The following is a 15769-nucleotide window of genomic DNA, read 5'->3' on the forward strand; positions in this document are numbered from 1 at the left end:
GATGCTGTCTAAATAACATGGATGACAGATCCCATCAGCTGCATCCAGTGAGGGTGGTGGTTGTCTTAGGGTTGCAGGTGTCTTTCTACCTGTACAATAGAACTATTCCAGGGCAAGCATTCTAAGAGCTTTTTCTTCAATAGTTTAGTCTATGTGTTCTTAAATAAAGGCTCGGGGGATTAATCTTTGTATATTATCCATATTTGTTAATACTCCCAGGTGGGAAGTGGACAACTTATCGCTCAATGGCCCAGGATACCATTGATGCTGCAGTAAAAGCTCATAAGCTTCAGGCCGATCCCTGTAAAACTGTAGGACTGCTCCTGCAGGGCGCAGAGGGCTGGAGCCCTACCCTTTATATCCGACTGGTTCAAGATTATGGACTTGAAAGTGAGGTGAGGCTCGTTGTTTACTCAAGTTAGTAGAACCGCTTAAAACTACAGAATTCAAAGCTGAAGGGTATGAATGCAATGGAACTTTCTTATCTGCCTGTCTGCTGTGAAGGATCTCTCTGAAGATCCATCCCCTTGAACAGTGTGGAATGGAGGCAGGGGAATAATTCACCCAAAATGAGTGGAGGTGATAAACATGGTTGTGGACCATGACATAAATGGAGATGATAGGGAGTGAGTAGATCCCCAAGTTGTGAGTCTGCCCAGGAGTCCCCACTATAGCCACTTGGTGAGTGCTCTGAGGACAGCAAAGCAGATCAAAAGAGAAATGGCAAAAGCTGGAATAAAGGGGAAAGGTGATTGAGAAGAGCTGTTGTAGAAGGCAAGGTGAGAATGAGACAAACACTTGTTGTGAAGGAAGTTAGTCAAAATGCCCCATATCTTGGCTTTACCTGTTCAGTGTAGATCTTAGTTCATTGGAAAAAGGAACTTTTAAAAAAAAGCATCAAAGGCTTAGGAGTTAGCTGTAAACCATGTTATGGACCACTTTTTGAAAATGGAGCTGTAATCCTTTTTATTTTTAATTATTCATAGACGGCAAGCTTATTATTGTCCTTGACTTTAAAAATGCTATTTATGTCATCTCTATAGGTGTTTTTATATATATGCAGAGACATACATGTGCATGCTTTGTCTGTTAAAAATGACAATCTAAGCTGTCCCAGATAGATCTGTTCTCCAGAACTGATCATAGCAGCAGCAAGATAAAGCGCTATTAGTTCCTGTCCTGTTGATAGACATTTGTGCTGGCTAAAGCGTTCCTGCGCATCAGGAGTTGCCTCTTGCCTCTGATACCAGCTTTGGTGGGCTGTTGAATCTCAGGCAAGGGGAGAGCTTTCAAGAAGGACTCTTAGCAAGATGGAGTTCTTTTCCAAAAAGCATAATTTCTTAACCTCTTCTCAATTCCATAGGTGGCTCAACATCTTGCCAATACATTTGGGGACAAGGCTTTTGAAGTGGCAAAACTAGCCCAGGTAACTGGGAAGAGATGGCCTATCGTTGGAAAACGTCTTGTCTCAGAGTTTCCATATATTGAGTCAGAGGTATGTCTATAAAACCTTTTGTGCTGCTGCTTCTGCTGCTCCTCCTCCTTCTCCTTTCTTGCGTTCTTGCTTTTGGTTTTGAATGTTCTGTTTCTTGCCATATTAAAATTGGAAGCTTCATTTGCTTCATCTATTATCCTACTGTCAGCTATTAAGTCCAGTTAAGGCCAAATCATAGAGAAAGAAGCTGAGTTGTATAAACCAGTAAGTCTCTGTATTTTTTTCCTCTGAAGCCTTGAATGCCATCTCAAATGCTGTTTTTGTCTGCAACATGAACATTAATAATAATCTTCCTTACAGAGCTGTAAAAAGTATTTTGAATGTTCTAATGTCCTAAAATGCTACTTGTTTCTTTATCAACTTCAATATTCTTATTTTTCCCTATCTGGAGAACAATAGAAGAATTGTTCAAGCTTATAAAGGAAGTATTTGTAGGAGTAGTGAATGGAAAAGCAATGGCAAATGAAAGCACATATAGTTAGCGGGGGAGGTGCTAGAATTACCAGGAAAAAAAGCCCTGCTTTGTTCTTACATTAACAGCAAATTGTGAAATATTTTACTCTGTCACAACTGTCCTGAAAGGTATAGATGTAGTGACCAGAGAGAAATCAGTCAATCCCACTAGAATCCTGAGAAGATTGGGAAAAAACAGGTCCAGAGAAAAGGATCAGTGGGATGATAGGTATTCCTAGTGAAGAGCAGAAGGTGAAAGACTGGAGAAGCTTGGATATTTGCATATGAAGTTAAACCTTCTCCCCCAAACAGAGCATGTCTGCTCATATGTAATTCTAGATACATCTCTGTTGTAATCCAAGAAGATGAATGGGGACAGAGGCCTCTCGTAACTGGTGAAAAGTTCAGTTAAGCAGCTTAGATAAATATGTTCTAGTGGTAGTAAATAATTCCAACTTGGATTGTCATCAGGTTACATTGTATTTCATTTCTTTTGTGCAAATTTCTCATTGGGGCCAGATGCTCAAACTGAAGTTGTTATTTTCACTTGCCTCTTCAAACCTTTTAGATTGAGTATGCCGTCAGCGAATATGCTTGCACTGCGGTGGACATAATTGCTCGTCGCACCCGTTTGGCTTTTCTGAATGTCCAAGCTGCTGATGAAGCCTTACCGAGAATCATTGAGATAATGGGGAAGAAACTAAGATGGAGCGAACAGAAGAAGAAGGTATTGAAGAGGCTCCTGGTTTCATAATCAGAAAGCTTAGGAGAGCCTTTCCAAGAAGTTAATTGGCTATGGTGGAAGCATTCAAATTTTCTGAATAACCAAGGGCTGCATGGTGGTTAGTGTGTCAAGACAGAGTCAGGGAGGTTCACTTGCAAACCCCCCCACTCAGCCATGGAGTTCACTGAGTGCTGTGGGCTCCATCAAAGTGACTGTCCATATGTATCCCTAAGCCATTACTTGGGTGAGTAGTTCTTGACTTAATGTGATCATTGGTCCCCACTCTACCTCTCCTACAGCTTGGTGTAATGTACAGATCAGGCCATGCGATTGTATAGGTGACAAATGATAGTTAAAAAATGCTTACAATTTTGTGAGTGAACTATGCCAATCTCCCAGCTCACCTCTACCACACAGAGTTGTTTTGAGAAATGGGAGACACTACTCCTTAAGGGAACTCTCTTCCCACCACAACCAGCACCCATGTATCTGTAGAAAGACCAAAGCCTTATGCAAACATTATTACAATAAGGAAATGAGTGCACAGGAGTTATAGACCAAGTCTTCCTCCCCACTTCCCCCCCCCCGTACCTATAGTTTTTCTCCCAAACAGACGTCCACAAATGTAGCATTGAGGTCTTTATTGAGCAGCCATTCACACATATGGCAATATGCTTGCTGGCTTCCACATGAAAGAGATACTGGTGTTGCAAAGTGCTTCTTTTACCCTCAGTATCTGAAAAGGAGTTCTTGGGTCTTATTCCCAGTCTTTTGAAAATAAAAGATGCAATCTTACCTAGCTTGCATGCTGTGCCCAGGGCTCCTTCGTCTCAGCTGGATGGCTGCTTTCAGTTACAGGTGCCTGTTTTCAAGTGCAGGATTTTGAGCCTAAAAGCAGCATAAAGCAGAGAATGATAAAAGGGAGAAGGCCTTTTTCCAAATGACCCTCTCTGCTTACTGAGATCATTGAGGAGGTTCACCTACAGTTGCCGTGAGCTCATCTGGCTGTCAGCCAGGATCAAGCCAACTCTCTTGGCGCTCCAGTTCCTTGGAATGCACTCCTTACATTGTGAGGGGCCTGAGCTTTTTATTAGCTTTTGGAAAGGTCATTAAAACACGCCTTTTTATACAAGCTTACTGAGTCAAACTTGATTTTAATTTAATTTGTTTTGCTTGTTCATTTTAATTGCTATTTTAATAATCTTTTAAGTATTGACTTTAATATTTATTTGTAAACTGTTGAGAGCCTCTCGTAGTTCCCAATGTAGCAAGAGAGAGGGGAGGGGAGGGAGGGAGGGGAGGGGAGGGAGGGAGGGAGGGAGGGAGGGAGGGAGGGAGGAAGGAAGGAAGGAAGGAAGGAAGGTAGGAAGGAAGGAAGGAAGGAAGGAAGGAAGGAAGGAAGGAAGGAAGGAAGGAAGGAAGGAAGGAAGGAAGGAAGGAAGGAAGGAAGGAAGGAGCTTGCCGTTTCCAAGCTATAGGCTCCATCATTATCTTGCTGCCTGAAGAGAGTAATCAGCAAATGCCATAAGCCTCAAAGACTAAATGCATAAAAACCAGAGACATCTCACTTAGGGTATTTATTGTACTAAAAATTAAAGGCCATCTCTTGGCCCTTTTGTCTGCGAGTGTAAGGCTTGCTGACATCGCTGTGAGTTGCCTGTATGGATTAAGGGCATGATACATCCCTAAAAATTCTTTACCTTGCACGTCTCCCGGGGTAATTATCACTTGATAATCAACACTTGTACAACCAAACCAGTGATCTAGCTGAAGCATGAAATGCTGCCTAATCTTAATTACCTTGTTCACCTTTAAGCACTTTTTGGTCATCAACTGCTGATATTCCTCTAAGGACCAGCAATTATAATTAAGTGAAAAGAGCCAATAAAACATTCCAGCAAAGGAGAAATTCAGAAATGTAAATATTTGCTATTACCCTAGAGCTGAGATCGTGTGCTCTCCCTCTTAGGAAGAGCTTGCAGTGGCAAAAAAGTTCCTGTACTATGAAATGGGCTACAAGGCACGGTCGGAGCAACTGACAGATCGGAGTGAAATCACTTTAACCCCAGCAGATATTGAGAGGTAACTAACTATACAAGGCAAACAACTCCCTCTGAGTTTCCAGGGATCTGGACATAACATAGGAGGGACTTGAAAAGGGTACCTTCAGCCCTGCAAGCTGAGCTGTAGTAGCAAGAGTGCTTTCTTTATGTATTTGCCCATATCCTGATCCCCTTTTTTTCCCTTTGGTACATTTGAACAATCGTTACCCTCCCTCTGCAAGATTCATGCATAATTGTGTTTTTATTCTGGCCCAGGTAGAGGTGGAGGCCATTAAACCACTCCAGCTGGTTAACATGCATGCGCACATTGCTTCCTTATCCCCTTAACCATCATCTGAATCTGGGATGGGGAACTTTTCTTCCTAGATGATTCTCTAGCAGCAGAGCTGCAGGGGTTGTGCTCAGCGTTGCAATAATATGGGTGAGCCTGAATCTTTGTGGTGCATGGTCTTTGGCCTTTAGGGATGGAAGCAGATTAAAGTTCAATATAGTGATTCTAAACCTCATGAAGGGTTGGCATTCTGTTTCAGATGTTCAAAAAGGCAAAAAATCAGGGGTACCTTGAGGGTTATTAGTTGTTCGTTCCTAAATTAAAAGATGGAGATGCTGCCGACCATGGTTAAGGGGCCATGTGGGCTCTCCCATTGACTAACAGAAGAGAATACCTGTAGCTCAGAACTGAACTGAGTCCTTGGTACTCTCTGAGCTTAGTTGTTTTCTTGAAGACGTTTCATTACCGGACTAGGTAACATCTTCAGTGCTTCCATTAACTCCCCAGAATGGCTACAGGCAAAAGACTTTTCCAGTTCTTGACTTCAGATTTGTTTAATTTATAGATGCCAAGGTTTGGAGTGGGAACTATCCTTTGGTGTAGAAGTACATTTTCTATAGGGAGGGTGTGTCTCTGGTTCCTGGCATGGGAATAATGGCATTGTAACAAGGAAAATTGGGGGAGTCAGCCAGTTGAGAATCCTTTACAGCTCTAAGCGAGGTTACTCTTTGCTGTTTTAAAGCTGCTCGTGCAAGTATGTCACGGCATAGCTTTTTCATGCATTGTCTATCTTGCAGGTATAAAAAAAGATTCCACATGTTTGATAAAGAAGGCAAAGGTTTTATTACAATATTGGACGTGCAGCGTGTGCTAGAGGTAACATTTTACTTCTTACTTTTTTTTTTAAGTCATCGGAATTGCCCGGCATGATATTAATAGTGTGTTGTTAATCCAGCCATGTGAGTTTTTTTTCCCTTTTCATATATTTTATAGAGCATCAACCTTCAAATTAATGAAAGTGCACTCCATGAGATTTTGAATGAAGTGGATTTGAACAAAAATGGGCAGGTTGAACTCAACGAGTTTTTGCAGGTGAGTACTTCCTTTAATTTATACACATATATCTATATCAATCTAATATAATGGTATAAAAACCCCTTGCAATACTCATAATGTTCAGTTCATTAATATTGGAGGGGAAAGTATGTAGGCATTAATTTCTGGCAGATGTTATTCAAAAATGGAAATCACACTTTAGTTGATACAAAATGGAAAGTATTTCTTTGATTCAGTTAAAGGAAATCAATCAATCAAATATATTATGTTCTATCATTAGAACATAACACACCCTGAATGTATGCATATTAAATAATGTACAGTTTTTATGTTGCATTCTCTATTAGTTCCATTAACTTGCACGTATATCAGATATGAAGCTACAAGGACAGGTGGGAGAGGAGTTCAAATGTTTAATCTGAGCTGATAGTTTTTATGAGGTGAGGCCTTGGAAATGTCTGCATTGTATTATTATAGAAGTATGAAATAGGGGGAAATGCCCCAAACACCAAAATAAAAGCTATAAAATTATTTCAGGTTACCATCTGGAAGTTGTAGAGGTAAAGCGGGAAAGCTTGAAATCAAGGTTCCTAGCTTTTATTTATTTATTCGTCACGTTTCTATTGCATTTATCCGTGCATGTATTTGCATTTACACTTGCATGTATTGCATTTATACATGCAAATTAACATAATATTTATATGACAAATAAATAAAAGCTAAGAACCTTGATTTCAAGCCTTCCTGCTTTACCTCTAAGACTTCCAGAAATGCCCCAAACACCAAAATAAAAGCTATAAAATATTTCCAGTCGCCATCTTAGAGGTGAAGCAGGAAGTCTTAGAGGTGAAGCAGGAAGGCTTGAAATCAAGCTTCTTATCTTATCAGTTTTTATTAAAAGTTGACTTTTGCCTTGAGCTTGGAATCTTTGGAAGATTCCGTATAGCAGTAATTGCCCAATCAGAGGAAAGTATAGAATCAGTCATTGTTCCTGCTGGTGGTGATCCCATCTGTGGGTGTCACTCGTAGTGTTGCTGTTCAGGATAAGAACCTTCAGTGGTTGCACCCAGTTTGGGGAACCCTCATATTGTACGGTTATAGCTAGTGCTGGTACAGGGTTGGGCAAAATGTGGCATTCTTGGTTTCACAGTCTGAATCTATTACGTCAGTACTTTAAATTTTATGCCAATCACTCAAGCAATTTCTGCCTTAAAAAAAAAAAAGTAACAACCAAGTTTCACCTTCCTTTTCTGACTCTGCCCAACCAATTTTTTTTTTTTTGGTCAGTGTTGCTTTTCACTACTATTTTTAAATTTATCACCTGTTAAAATGGCTTATAAAACAATAAGACCACACAAAAATGTAACAGTTAAAAAAAAAAACTGTAAAAACAAGAAGAGAGGCAGAACAGCATAAATTCACCTCTAGGGCCTAGGAATAGAAATGAGTCTCCAGCTGGTGTCAGAAACTTGGAAAAGGCAGTATTTGCTATAACCATACAATTGGCGAGTTCTCCAAACAGGGTGTAATTAAATAATTACAGCCTGTCTTGAAGTTCCTGAAGTTCCTATCCTGAATAGCAGCACTAGGAGTGATAACCCACAAGTGGGACCATCAGCAGCAGGAGCAATAATTTATTCTTTCCTCCGAGAAACTTTTAATTTATCATTTTAATGGAGAGCTTTTTAAAAAGTTTTTTTAAATAGCTGCCTACTGTAAGTAGGCGATTGCTCCTTTGTCCAGCAAAGGAACGAGAGCGGCATCGCCTGCACAGTCCCTCAGCAAGGCCATTGCCACATGTTTAATTTCTTCTTAGTGACCAGATGCTGGATAAATTTAACTCTGAATGCAAATACTTGACACTTTTTTAGAGACAGTCTGTAAACCAATAAAATGCAAGTGGAAGGGAAAATTTCCATGCTAGAGCCAACAACATCCTCTGTTGGAGAAACAGACTGTCCCTTTCTAAACGCAGGCATGCATCTCTCAACCTGTTTGTCAGAAATGAAATAACCTATGTATTTTTTCCTCAACTGTTCCTGCTTTTTAATATACGTTGTAAAACATTCAGAAAAGGGAGAGGTGCAAAATAATCCATTCTATTTATTATGGTAAAAAACTGCGGTAAAAAATAACAGTTTTGCACCAGTGAGGGGCAGGGAGTTCTTCTATAAATTGCAGTGAACAGGGCAGCTGCTTGGCTCTTGCTTTGTCATTCACTGCATTCTCCCTAAGCACAGCTGTTTAAATTGCTCTACCTCCCCCCGCTTAACCTCCTATATAATCTGTTAAATCGGGGTGTGAAGCAGCTTGGGATGGGTGTTGGGAATTGGTTGGGCTCCAGTATCTCTCAAGTAATGTTCATTTCATTTCATGTTCCTTCTTTAGTATTTTAATCCTTTTTCCAACCCAGCGTGGGCCTTGATCTTGTATTTGCTCAGTTTGTTCCGAGAGTTGGATGTGTGAACCTTGGGAGTTACATCTACTGCCTTTGTAGCATTCGTGTCTGTCTCTTTCTTGTGCATCTATTTGCTAATACCTCCTTTTCATAAAGAAGAGGAAGGAAGAGCAGCATTTTTTTCACTATCTAGGGGATACATTTTCCTCATCCATACGTAGAAGAATAAAACAAATTAATGTAAAACTGTAGCATTTTCCTGTTTTGTCTTGGGCTATTTCTTGCAAAAAAAAAGCTGATAGCATTCTTTACCATGGAAAAAAATGAAATACAGTATTTATGTTGCACATAAGTGTGACTGTTGAGGCTTAAACTTTAAAAAAAAAAAATCAAGAATTGAGATTTTGGTTCTCATTGAAAGAGCAACTTTGCAAACTGAAAGTGCTCCTTGATCCTCACCCATCATTGGATTTGCTGCTAGCAAATTGCCTTTGACACCTTTGCACAGTGTTGTCCATGGTCCCTTCCTGGTGATTTGGTGACAGTTATCTATACCTTGATTACATCTCATCTTGACTACTAAAATGACCTTTGCATAGGATTGCACCTGAAAAGTATAGGGATTGGTGCAAAATGCAGCAGCTAAGCTAATAAATGATATATAAAATACAACCATCATATGGTGCCTGTACAAAAGATCTGCACTGGTTTCCAGTTGCTTATTGGTCACAGTGTGAGATGTTTGGATTGACCTCTAAAGCCCTGAGTGGCTTGGAGACTGACTGTGTGAGTGACCACTTCTCTCATTATAAATCTGTCCATTTGTTAAGATCTGTGCTGGTTGAAGGTTTCTTAAGCCGGTTTGGAGGCAAAGATACACCTAATAGTAATCCCAGTGATTTGCCCAGTTCTAGATGTTGTGGCAGTCTGTGATTACTGAAAACCAGGAATGGGAGGAGAAAATCAGCAAGTGAACAGACAGGAAGTCAGTGTGCAGGAAGGGGAGGAAAGAGGTATCAGCATGACGTTGCAGTACACTTTTGCAGCTATACCATCATGCTTTTGTGATGACATTGGAACTGGGCTATTCTGTATCACTTGTCCTATAAACTGTTCTGTTACTCTATGAATCCAAGGGGATAATTTAGTGTGAAGTAGAACAAAAGAGCACGTGCCTGTTTTTTCCCCAAAACTCCCATGCGGCAAGATACACATTTGAGGGCTGTAGAGAGACTTGTGAAATGTTTCCGAGTGTCCCTTTGACTCCTTTTATGCAAGCAGCTGCTTATTTGTTTTCAGTTGTGCGCCAGGTTTATTTTTGCAGAGCCTTTCTTGGTCAGGTTTTTCAATTGACTGCCAGGTCCTTCCTGCGCTGTGGCAATGATGAATGCAGAACATGAGATAAATTAATGCTGGGGATTTCGGTCCATGTCAGCCCTTTCTTCACTGCATGTCACGTTAAACAAACAAGATCAAGGCAAAGGAAAATGGTAATTGTCTCTCTCAAGATGGGCTGGAGATAAAAGCACTGTTGAATCTAAATGTGGAAATTTTCACTGGTTGGGTCCAGCAAGAAAGAAAGAAAGAAAGAAAGAAAAGGAAGGAAGGAAGGAAGGAAGGAAGGAAGGAAGGAAGGAAGGAAGGAAGGAAGTTAGGAAGGAAGGAAGGAAGGAAGGAAGGAAGGAAGGAAGGAAGGAAGGAAGGAAGGAAGGAAGGTTCAGATATAGCAGCCTGTTCTCTGAGCATTTTTTTAGAGCAGCAATCTGCTGTATGATTTAAATCATGCCAATTTTAAAAAATTCCCTCACCTAATAGTAAGCTCATCTCCTTATTCATTTGCAAGGCTCCAAAAGTATAGAATTTACTTTTAAATATTTTTAAGAGCCATAGTCCTATTTCATGGCATATTTCAACCTTCTCCAGGCTTGCCCTCCAATCTGTTAGCTTTCTTCTCCTAGAATTCCTTAGGGAGTACGATGCTGGAAAGATTGCCACATTTGTTTAAGAGGGAGCTTATTTCAGTTCGGCTGTCATCTAAGGGAGCCCTCCAGATATGTGGCCATCAACTTCTAGGATTTTCAGCAATGGCCATGTTGGCTGGGAATTCTGGGAGTTGGCCCATCTATCTGGAAGGGGCCCAGATAGGGAAGGGTTGATGTAAGAAGTGAAAACTGTTTATCCTGCTGTCTTATTTCTACAGTCTTTCCTTTAAAAGATGTCCAAAGCTGTATTTATGTTGCTGCTTCTGCTGTTCAGTAGGGGGAAAAAAATCTCAGAATGGTTTACAAATCAGTCCCTAGCCTTAGGTTTACAAAACAGAAGTTAACAACCCAAAAAGAATATGGGATTAGATGGGGAAAATGGAAACATAAACAAACACAGAGACTGATTGTAAATTATAGGGTACTTTTTTTTTTTGTTGGGACGGTACAAAAAACAAGACTTCTCTTTTGGCTCCATTTCCAGCAAATGTGTAGGTGGACCAGGGTTCTTATTTATGTATTATCTTGGTCTTCCCTTTGCAACTATTTATTTCCAAAAGTGAGCTTCCAAGTAATTGGGGTAAGTATAATGCTGAAAAATTAAGAAAAATGGGCCACCCAAGGTCAAATTGGCAGAGGTATGACAAATCATAAGGAAAGGTTTCTAAGCAGGGATGTGGAGATATTGACCTTAAAGTTTTCTCAATCTTGCCTCTTTAGCTCATGACTGCTATTCAGAAAGGATATGTGTCTGGAAGCCGGCTTGCTGTACTTATGAAAGCAGCTGAAGAGAACATTCATCAGCGGGAAGTAATTTCAGTGGACCGGAGTTGTGGTGGACTGTGAGTTTGGGGGGTGCAAAAAGGTGTGCCCTGTGGTTGCCTCTCTTAATGCTGAAAAACATTCCACTGCTTTCAGATGTCTCTGCTTCCCCTACTCACTCTGAGCAACTGTGCAGAAGGTCACATTGTGCAGTTTTTCTTTTTACATTTCCGTGAAGAGTCTACTTGACTAGTGGCCCATTGAACTGGCTTTTTCTAGAATCCATGGCAGACAAGACCCTGAAAAGGAGAAATGGTCCAGCTTTTTTTCCCCTGGACTAATCTGGGGAGATGTACACTGAGCCATGGCAGGGGATCCATCTGGCAACCAGACATGAATGTGGGTTTCTTTTTGCCATTTACACAAAAGCAAGAACAATTCCTCTTCTACATTAATAGGATTTTCCCTCTATTCTCTTTCTGCCTTTTGATGCATTAAACAGGCAAAAGTGGACGATGCCAGCATGCCTTTAGTGTCTTAAAAATTGACTTTTTTGTTAAATCTCCGGATTCTTTTCTTTCCTCCCCACCCCTTCAGAGAAGTACATTGTGCTAAATATTCATCACTTGCCTAGAACTTTGGTACAAACATTTTTTATAATGGCCACAGTCTATTAAAAAGCGCATGCCATAAAAATGAGTGATTTATCATGGAGGAGAGTGCTTGCATTTAGAATTTTCGTAGACTGTATCCCAAAATAGAAGTGAATGTCCAGCCAAGGAATTGCAGTGATAACAATTGTATTTTAATAAGAGGATATGCGGGGCCCAATTTTTCTAAAATGTCCTAAATCCAAATAGCCAGCATAAAATAGAAATGCACATATCAAATGGTGCTTGCTACTTTACCATAGAAAGAAATTTCCATTCCTTCCCTGGTATAACCTTGTATACCAAAAAAAAAAAAAAAGCTGTACCTTGTATCATGTAGGTAGTTTTGCGTTGTTCTGAAATTTCCTTAGGAATTTTAAGAAAAGGTTTCTGAAATCTGTGATAGGTGCCCCATAGCTCCTCAGAAAAGTATAGTGAAGAAATATTGGGCAGGATTTCATTACCTTCTTGCTAGGGTTGCCTGGTTCACTTTTAGGCTATTTTCTAAAAAATACTATTGCATGTTTTTCTTTTAATTACTTAAACTGATTTTAGGTTGTTTTTTAGGGTAGAGACCTTCCATGACTTACAGAATAAAACAGTAAACTAACAAATAGCAAAATCAGTAAAATGTTTACTTTCTGCTGTTTGGAAAATAAAGTTACAATACAAACCAAAGAGGAACGAAGTCATGTGACTGTGGAAATTTGGTCTTTGTACCTCTGTTGGCCATGTTCATTTGTTGTTGTCTGTTACAGGTTTTAAATAATACTTAATATTCCTATATAATTCATATATCAATAAGATTTGTAGTACTTAAACCTGCAGAGCCAAATTCTTTCACTTACTCTTTTCAACATTTCAGTGCTGTGCCATTTGTCACTCTTCAGAAACACCTATAGGAACTGGTTCTTCATAGTGTCTCAATATCAAAATGAACTTAAAATTCTGAATTACTTTGTATTCAAAAGTGGAATATATTAAGGGCATCTATTGCTAGAAGTAGACATTGCTGTATAAAAACAGCCCAGCAGTTAGCATGATGCACTCACATTTTGTATTTAGAACTTTAGGCAGTGTTGAATATAAGGAGCAAGGTCTTCATAAAGGATATTAAAAGGTAGCATTTCTAAAAAGCCTCTAGCAAAATTCTCTGCAGATCATTTCCCATGTAAGCTTCTGCTATGATCAAGAAATGTCAGCCCTATGTTTTGTAGGTTAGCAGTGAAGATGGAAGCCAAGGTAGGAAAAACAGATTCCCATCCTCTTTAGGTCTGGAGCACTTCAGATTTACTTGGAATACTGGTCTAAAGCTGAGCATCCACTTGACAGTGGGAGGTCTCTCTTTGAGCATAAACAGTTGGCTTTTTTGTGGTGGGTCTTTCTCCCCGCTCTCCACCCACCTATTGCCAACACATATTGGATAATTTTTACATAGCACTCATGAGAGACTCAGAGATAGCTTTTCTAAGATGGCAGAAGTGTGGAGAGATCCAAAAAAGATGTCAGGAAGCCAGTCTTTACACATTTACCTAATAATTGGTACAACATTTTTAGATTACTTTCCTCCCCTTGAGGCAAAAGGTAATGGCAGCGATCAAGAGATACAAGTGTACCTCATCCATCTGAAATACATTAAGGGTTAAGCAAGCACCCAAAGGGTAGTCAGGCTGAGGATCATGGGGCTGATATATGCTGAGGAACAACCCCTTCCCAAGCATGGTATCTAGCACTATCCTTAGGGAAAAGTTTTAATGAGCGTTTGGGTGTTCACCTTTACAAATAGATTCCCTCTGTTTGATAGCCAGGAGTTGGAGTAATGTCTGTTTAATGGCTATCCTCAACCTAGCAAAGGTCCCTTCACAGCGTCTGTCATATTTTGCTATTGATGCCATCACACCATCAGCATGAAGCCATGATTTCTTTTATGCTTTGCCTGCATTTGATTTGAACTCTTGGAATGTTTTAGCCAACACACCCCTCTGCTTCATATGGGAAGGGAAAGTATTCCCCTGTATCATCTTACAGTTGCTCATTTTAGTTAAAAGTAGACTCTCAGAACTACTTGATTTCTTTGTGATATGATTTCTTTGTATATTTGGAAGGAAGTATATATGAATGTGCAGGAAGGATAAAGCACCTTTTTGTATAACAGTAATTTGGTGTAATACTACTGTACAACTGTTTTGAAAACAAAGAAATATAGGAACAGGGAGTTCTCTAGTGGTTGTGTGTGTGTGTGTGTGAGAATGGGTAAGCACACATATATCTATGCATATATGCATATGTATACATATACATATACCGCATGTTTTTCCATCTGGCACTTTTATGTATTGTGCTGGGTTATTGTTCAGGATAGGACTGTTAAATACTGTGTTTGAGGCTGGGTTGTCATTTTTATAACTGTCTTGGTGTTTTATTGCCATTATTTATTACTTTTGATATACAGAATGAGCTGCATGCATTTATAGAGCAATAAGAGGATGTATTTAATGTGCCTTGTTTTTAACTGAATAAGATCTGAAAGCATGAATCAATAAAACTGATTAAAATGGTCCACTCGTTGGCATTTTGATGTTAGTGGCAGTTACGGAAATAAAGTTGATTAGCTCGGAAACCCCACCCCCACCTACCTTCTTTTTTTCTTGGTATTTCTTTTTTTCCCTTCCTTGTGATAAAAAAGTTTAAAACAATTTCTTAAACCTCAGTTTTTAAGAAATGATATAAATTCTTGACCTTAACTTTATATCTAGGAGGACAAATTAAGGAGTTAAAGAGAAGCCTGTCATGCAATATTAATGATGGATATTGCATTGCTATGTTTGCTGCTGCTGCTGCTGCTTCTGCTTCATCTTCATATTATCATCATCATCATCATTATTATTATTCACAGAGGGATAAGCAAATGACAAATTGTCTCCTGGTTGGACTTTTTAATTTTTTAAAATTTTTCATTTAACCACCTCTCTTCAGGTGCCACATTCCCAGCCCACCCTGATGAATTTTATCATGATTAAAATCAATAGAAATAAATGGAAAAGATTACATAATCCATTTTGATCATCTTGCATGTCAGGTTAGCCCAGAGTTGCCAAATCCTGACAAATGTTCTGACATGGAAAAAGGCCATGTATTTTCTGTGAAAGTAAATCAGCAAATCTGTTTATAAATTTTTAATGAAAATTTTATAATTGTCATATTCTTTTATAGTTCCTAATTTACTCTTGAAGCAAGATTTTAAAGATTTTTTTTTCTTACAGTTGCTAGCCATACATGCATGAGCATGTTGTAATTAAAAAATTCCTGCATCTGGGGAATGTGCTTACATTTCCACAAAGAGAGACAACCATTATTGCATAATAAGTAGCATGACAGAAAGTATGTTTCCATATCTACTATTTTATCCAAAACGTCAGAGCCCACTACCTTCCTTCTATCAGATATCATTAATGCTATTTTCTGGCATGACCTCTCAATAGGAAGACTTGCCATCTTTCTATAGATTTGTAGCCCATGAAGAATTCAGGATGAAGTGATCCTGTTGAGGTGAATCTGTAATATGGACCATCTGAGGAAGAGTTTAGCTTCCAGCCCTTGGAGGAAAAGGGTACACATATGGTCCTGGAAATATCAAAGTGATATTAGTGTATCCATGGTACTGCATACAATCCACAGGACATAGGGCCCCATATAAAGAGAGAATGAGAAATTTGATCTCTATTCTGAAATAGACTAGCCATAGTTTATGGGGACGGGGTTGGGATATGTATGAAGTGGATTCCATTTTCATTAAATGTTATCTGGTACCTTAAAACAGTGGGTGTAGGACCCTGCAAATGTACCATCTCATCTACCTCTGTTCATCAAGCAATGGCATGCTAAATGCTTTATGTGGCACATTTTCATGACTAC

At 39.4% G+C, this 15769-nt stretch overlaps 1 protein-coding gene across 4 annotated transcripts in view; it reads left to right on the top strand.

Moving 5' to 3' along the window:
• GPD2 (glycerol-3-phosphate dehydrogenase 2) overlaps nt 1-14467 on the top strand; it is a 95991-nt gene extending 81524 nt beyond the window's left edge. For 3 of the 4 annotated variants that reach the window (XM_025163984.2, XM_007424033.4, XM_007424034.4), the window contains exons 11-17: nt 220-395; nt 1364-1495; nt 2517-2675; nt 4642-4754; nt 5804-5882; nt 6000-6098; nt 11163-14467. In XM_025163984.2, coding sequence (XP_025019752.2) covers nt 220-395; nt 1364-1495; nt 2517-2675; nt 4642-4754; nt 5804-5882; nt 6000-6098; nt 11163-11288 — 884 coding nt within the window. In that variant the 3' untranslated portion in view covers nt 11289-14467. Of the gene's footprint in view, nt 1-219; nt 396-1363; nt 1496-2516; nt 2676-4641; nt 4755-5803; nt 5883-5999; nt 6099-11162 lie in introns of those variants that run through there. The other variant, XR_015797242.1, reaches the window with a different exon arrangement.
• The last annotated feature ends 1302 nt before the right edge of the window (nt 14468-15769 follow it).

The sequence above is a fragment of the Python bivittatus genome, unplaced genomic scaffold (genome assembly GCF_059951505.1).
Source record: "Python bivittatus isolate LINGU-HERP-01145 unplaced genomic scaffold, Pbiv_v1 ctg000480_np1212, whole genome shotgun sequence".
Taxonomy (NCBI): domain Eukaryota; kingdom Metazoa; phylum Chordata; class Lepidosauria; order Squamata; family Pythonidae; genus Python; species Python bivittatus.